Here is a 6,000-nt window from a genome sequence, read left to right as displayed (position 1 = left end):
TTGTTGATTAATTATCTTCGGAAAAATTCGAGGTTACCCCCGATTTTCTTTTTGAAGAGCTATATTTCACTGGCCTTAAAAACATTGAGACAACAAACCTCGCCACGGTACATCTGACAAGTGACCGAGTAACCAGAAACAATCACTATAATTTTTTTTATCCCCATAGCAAGTCCAAGGCAATTTTCACTTGTGAATGTATGGTATTTGGAATCTCGAGAACTGATTTGTTATCCTTTTGGCTCCTTATCTAACCTTTTAAATAACAAATTTGGTAATTTCCTGACAGGTCTTTCTTCCCAGCGACCCCTGGTACACGTGGATGATGGCAAAGATGTGGTTTAACAATGCAGATGCACAGTATCACAGAGCATGCGTGTTACTTGGTAACAGAACTTGACTTCAAAAGTCCCGAAAACCAAACACTTAAGATGGTTTCTCAATGACCTGCTTTCATTTCAATACTCATTTGTTGTCTTTTACCTTCTCTTTTGGCAAAGGGTACACGCATCTCTTCTTGGAAGCAGTTTCCATAGCAACCCACCGCCAGCTTTCTCCTTCGCACCCTGTCTTCAGATTGCTTGCGCCTTACTTACGTCGCGTGATTCCTGTAAATTGGTAAGTTCACTTCTCCCTTTCAGTACCCGTCATTATCTCCTCTGAGATGCGAGGACAATAACGAGCTTATAGAATAAGTATGTAAGTATGTTGTGTCCCGGACGTCGTAAATTTAAAGCAACGTAGTTGGTCATTTCCGAGTTCATGTCTGTCTCCTGTTCAAAGCGAGCCTAAGCGCGAAGTTTTTCTTATGAAAATTAGTTTTCATTCATTTGTAAAGTAGAACTAATTCCCACCACAAAAACTTCGCACTTAGACTCGATCTGAAGAGGAGGCAGACATGACCTCGTAAATGGCCTATTTGGAGTTTCGATTCCATTTACACTATATGTTATCACATTATGTAGTTAGAGTACTTCAAGCGCGATCTTTGGTCTTTTATTAGTCCTTACAAAAGGCCACACGTATCCTCTTGCTAGCCAGTTCTATTCCGATCCAATTTAACGATTAAAAACACAACAATTTTGCGAAAACAAGCAAATGAGAATGTTGCGTGACTGCGTGACAACCATCGTGAAACTGTGACTTTGTTTTGTTTCGTTTCAATTGTTTTGCGGAGAAGGTTTTTACAAAGTAAACGCTTAAATGTGGTTTTAAAATCTGGAGCTCAGCAAATCTTCCGTGTCTCTAGGAGTTAGTGTATATTCCCTACAAAAACTCCACTTTCAGTCGGAAATTCTCTTAAATTATTTCGAAAACAAACTAAGCTTCCGTATGTTCCTTAATTTTTTTGACTAATTTCCACGATAAATGAAGGAAAGATGCCGAACATTCGAAAATAACAGTTCAGGAGAATAACGACAACAATTGAAACAAAAAAATTTGGGAAAAAAGACACCTCGACCCTGACCCTGACCCAAGCCCCGGCCCCAAGCCCCGGTCCCGACCCCGGTCCCGGCCCTGCGTTTTAGCTACTACCAATTTTTGATCTTAGTAGCATTTTAAAGTATCTTGATAATTGATACTCGGAGAAGGTAAATGCTGCTTTTTTCTTGAACTGGAATATGAGTTTATTGACCATTCTTTAAAACTGGTTACATCCTGCAACAGTAAGTTACTTTTCCTAGTTAGAATAAATTTGAGCGGTAATCAAGTAATAGACCCAATCGGCTAACTCAATGTTGTACCCAATTCAAACCCTTTGGGAATAAAACGTTTTGTTCCAGGTATTTCCATATCATTTAAATATGAATGCTATATTATCATGCAAATACAATACACAAAGAATCTTAGTCCCGGGAGATTTGAATTGGGTACAACATTGAGTTAGCCGATTAGGTCTATTTAAGTTATGGCTTCAGTAATGATTTCAATTCGTATAACAGCTTTGAAGTGAACGAGTTACTTGCACCAGGCTCCTGGATTGACAGCGCGACCTCGCTAGGAGCGAAAGGCACCTTGGATCTCATAGCGCTTGGGTAAGGAGAGTCATGCCGTGGAACCGTCAATTATTTCACACGTCACTGAAGAGGGAAGTAGATAACGTTACAGAACGATGATTGCAGCAATTGAGGCCTTTCGTCTGTTGAGCGCGACGTCAAAAGACATTAGAAATGGCGGCAGCAAATGTGGGGAGAGAAAGCACATTTCCAGCTCCACTTTTTCGCGTGGCCATTTGTCGCCTACTTGTTTTGTCGGCACTCTCCACGCGGAAGCCTAAAAGCGCACGTCATAGTGTATTGCTTTAGCAACGTCAAAGCCGCGGCTCGAAATTCCGTTAAAGCCTTGAAATCCTCGTAGAGACTTTCGCAGTATATCAAATTGAGATTACTGAATTCTTGTAAATGCTTCTTTTAATTAAGTTTCGTTTGACATAGTGCCATCCAAATTACTTGACTCCGTTGTGCAGAAAATGGATCTCGACAATTGAATTCTAGCGTCGTTGGTGGCAAGTTCCAGCGCCTTTAAGTTGAGCGTGGAAAGTAATTGCCCTCTTTCTTGGATTTTGCATTACTGAGTTTGGTGCTTTAATGTCTCGTGGCTCATTCTAAGCCAATCCGAAAAGAAGACAAAACCAATGTAGGCTTCTCTCGCACTCGCGCTCAGCGTAGGTCGCATGTACTTGCTGCGCGTCGTGATTGGTTCATTTCTTTTTTCGCGTGTGCTGTGATTGGATAAATTTATTACTTCAGGTTTGGTTTTCACTACACTCAATTATCTCATCTAACGCTTTTTGAGGTTTGACACAGTTTTCACAAACATTAAATTTGATTGGCCTAGATGGCAAGACTGGCGAATGGATATACAGGGAACTCTCCCCCAGGATCTTGAAGAACGAGGCGTAAGTTTTTTAAATGAAAAGAGCATATCCGATTTGGTTCATTGATACATTTATTTCACACTATTTACAGAAAAAGGTGGACTGCCAGAATTTAAGAAAATTACACAGCATTTTTGATAATCATAAATGAAATAAATTTAAAATTATTGCAATATACGACGTGTTTGGGCCAAAGTAACATAAGCGAGTTGGCGATTGGTTTCCCCTTGCTTTATAATTTCTGCACCAGTTTTTTATTTCTGTGGGAATGTTTGATTTTTTTTGCAATCTTCACTGAGTTACACTTAACAGTGTCTAGTAAAGGTTATTAACAGATGAATTGGGAACTAAGGAAAATGTATGTGTAAAATAGGCACACTTGAGTATGATTTTCTCAACTTCGTTTCTTTTTTAAAAATAACTTCAAGTCGTTATTGTATTACATGAAATACATCTTTTAAATTATTTCGAATTAGCGTCATTAGAACAAGGGAAATAGACATAACAAATACAAAATTAACAAACTTTGAGTTCAAGCGGACGGAACGTTTACAGCTTACCCAATGGATAAAGAACTTTTTGTTCTTTTTGAACGGGGTTAATATCTGAGTGGTAACCATCAGTGAATACTCCGTGCTGTACGCTTTGGGGGTTCAATGTGGCGAAGTGGTCAATAACCGCACCCACTCTGCGATCTATTTGGGCTGAGTTTCAGTCGATCTCAACCTGACTGGAGGGTTTGCCTGAGGGTAATCCGAATTTCCTTCCTCACTAAATCGACTTCCAGCTAATTAAATCTTGCTTTTGTGCTGTGCTCATACATGATCATCTTACATTAGCCGCATAGCGGCTCCCACAGACTCGATCTAGTCAAGAGGCTCCCTTTGCAATTCAGACCTGAAGGCTGCAAGAAAGAGTGAACAGCACGGCCAATTATCATTAAAGATTAGCTACAGTTGCAGGCGTTAAGATATATATGATTTCCCTGCCTGATAAATAAGAATAAGTTATGTAATTTAGGGTAATCCTGGTGAGCATAAATTGATATTTTGGCGGCACGCACTAGAAACCTGGTTGAGAGCGGCAGGCACTTGGAGTGTCATGTGATCCCGGTTTGTATTTTGCGATTGTTTAGCAAGTGAGGCATTCTACGGTCAGCCGTCACCGTGTGCATAAGTCCTGCTTCGTTTATTGTCTTATAGAGCTGAATGAATAAATAATGCTTTCGTTAGGCGGTATATTATAGCGTTTATTTACATTGTAAGTAGTGTCTTTCAGTAAGGATACCTTAAAACCCCAAGGGTCGCACCACTGCTTTGGTCGGGGCTACGCGTCCCCTGGTTTTTTCCACATGCTGGTTTTTAGGGGTTTTCGTGTCCGGCTCTGGTCCATTGCTTTTGTCTTTATTTTAGAGTTGATGTATTAATATTCTTGTACCTATTTCGATGCTTAATAAACGGCACGGTGGCTTGGCTGGCCAACGCGCCTATATATCATCTAGCTGGAGTGTCCGGTTGAGTAGTGGAGGCAAAATCTCTTGGATCTGAGGGAATCTGAGGAAACTGGGAATTTGACTAAGATGTGGAAACATGGGTTTTCTGACCCCTTTATGAGCTTCCCTCCAAGGGGACCCTATAAGTATATTTTCCTACCTGTGCGTTTGGGTTTTGTAGAGTTTCTCTTTGTGTCGCAGGTGTGGGATCTCTCAGTCCTACCTGACTACCCTTACAGAGATGATGGGTTACTTCTGTATGACGCAATCAAAAGATACGTGTCTTCAGTTATCGAGGCCAGATATGGTAGGTGATTTCCAAAAACTGATATTTTTTTCTTTGACGCGAACGTTGAAATACAGTCTGTACTTATGTGGCTCAAACAAGTTTCAACAATTTGGAGGGAATGTCTTATAATAATAATAAGAATCAACTCTGTAACACTGTTTCACATAACGGCAATCTCATGGAACCAAATGAAACACCGATAATTGCGTAACGAGATGGACTCATACCATGGCAACAAAAGAGCCATGAAAAAACGTCCTTTGTTTTGTCTTTGAACACTTTATATCTCAAAAATGAACTCGGTAACACCCCATTGCTGGAAAGTTATTAACAAACTAAAGTAAAACTCTCTGCAAAGTTAAAAAATTATCTGGAGGAGATTCAGAGCTACTGTAAAATTTTCCAGTTGTGAACTTGGCAGATAACCTTTTTTCAACTTTGCATAGAGTTTTATCATAGCCTGTTAATAACTTTCCAGCAATAAAAATTAGGTGGCCATTGAGTTCGTTTTTGAGATATAAGCGTTAAAATACAAAATATAGGTTGTCTTTAGGTAGCTCTTTTGTTGCCATTTTAACCTATTACGTCACACTGATGAGTGCAACCTTGTTAAACAATTTTTGGTGTCTCATATGGTACCATAAGTTTTTCCGTTATGTGAAACAGTTGGGTATATTCAGTCCTTCCAAATACTACAGTGTGTGGAAAGTGGGAAAGTGTTAAAACTGGTTTGAGCCTCCTTAAAATATATACTTTAGTTGGAAGAAATGATGAGGAACTTTAAACAAACCATCAGGTTTGAGTGGCGTTTCAAAGAAGTCCCTGCTGACATTTCGGCCCGAAAAGTTGCACATACGACTATCACAGATCGACTTATCGAAAGCTGAACTTTTACCAAGATAAGAAATGACGAGAACTACCCAGCCTGACAAACTGGCGGCTCTGTTGTTTTCGGAGCACCAGAGATCTCGAGCGGCGAAGCCGCGACAGGGCTGGAACGGGGGAAACGACGGTTTTTGTTTTTCCCCGTCCCAGCCTTTTCGCGCCGTTCGAAATCTTTGGCGCTCCGCAACAACAGAACTGCCAGCTACGCAGGCTAAGAACTATCGAACTGATCAATCTTGTATTAGATACAGAAGAAGAACTGGTTGATGATTACGAGCTTCAAGCGTGGAGATTGGAACTAGAGGCTGATGGAAATCCCGGATGCGGCATCAAGGTTGGACTGCTACGTATCTCTATTTTCGGAAATCGCATAATACAGTTCATTGTGGGGGGTTATTTGCATTAATACAATGGATATCCAATTCACTGAATAATGAACAGTCCCAAGAGTAATTG

The 6,000-nt window shown here is 40.3% G+C and overlaps 1 protein-coding gene across 5 annotated transcripts in view; it reads left to right on the top strand.

Moving 5' to 3' along the window:
* Positions 1-6,000, top strand: part of LOC138033710 (polyunsaturated fatty acid lipoxygenase ALOX15B-like) — a 32,178-nt gene that overhangs the window by 17,156 nt on the left and 9,022 nt on the right. For all 5 annotated transcript variants that reach the window (XM_068881502.1, XM_068881505.1, XM_068881504.1 and 2 more), the window contains 6 exons: positions 290-386; positions 501-618; positions 1,944-2,036; positions 2,839-2,899; positions 4,572-4,677; positions 5,790-5,878. In XM_068881502.1, coding sequence (XP_068737603.1) covers positions 290-386; positions 501-618; positions 1,944-2,036; positions 2,839-2,899; positions 4,572-4,677; positions 5,790-5,878 — 564 coding nt within the window. The remainder of the gene's footprint in view (positions 1-289; positions 387-500; positions 619-1,943; positions 2,037-2,838; positions 2,900-4,571; positions 4,678-5,789; positions 5,879-6,000) is intronic.

The sequence above is a fragment of the Montipora capricornis genome, chromosome 14 (assembly GCF_036669925.1).
Source record: "Montipora capricornis isolate CH-2021 chromosome 14, ASM3666992v2, whole genome shotgun sequence".
Classification (NCBI taxonomy): Eukaryota; Metazoa; Cnidaria; class Anthozoa; order Scleractinia; family Acroporidae; genus Montipora; species Montipora capricornis.
This window is presented reverse-complemented; position numbering and strand designations above follow the sequence as displayed.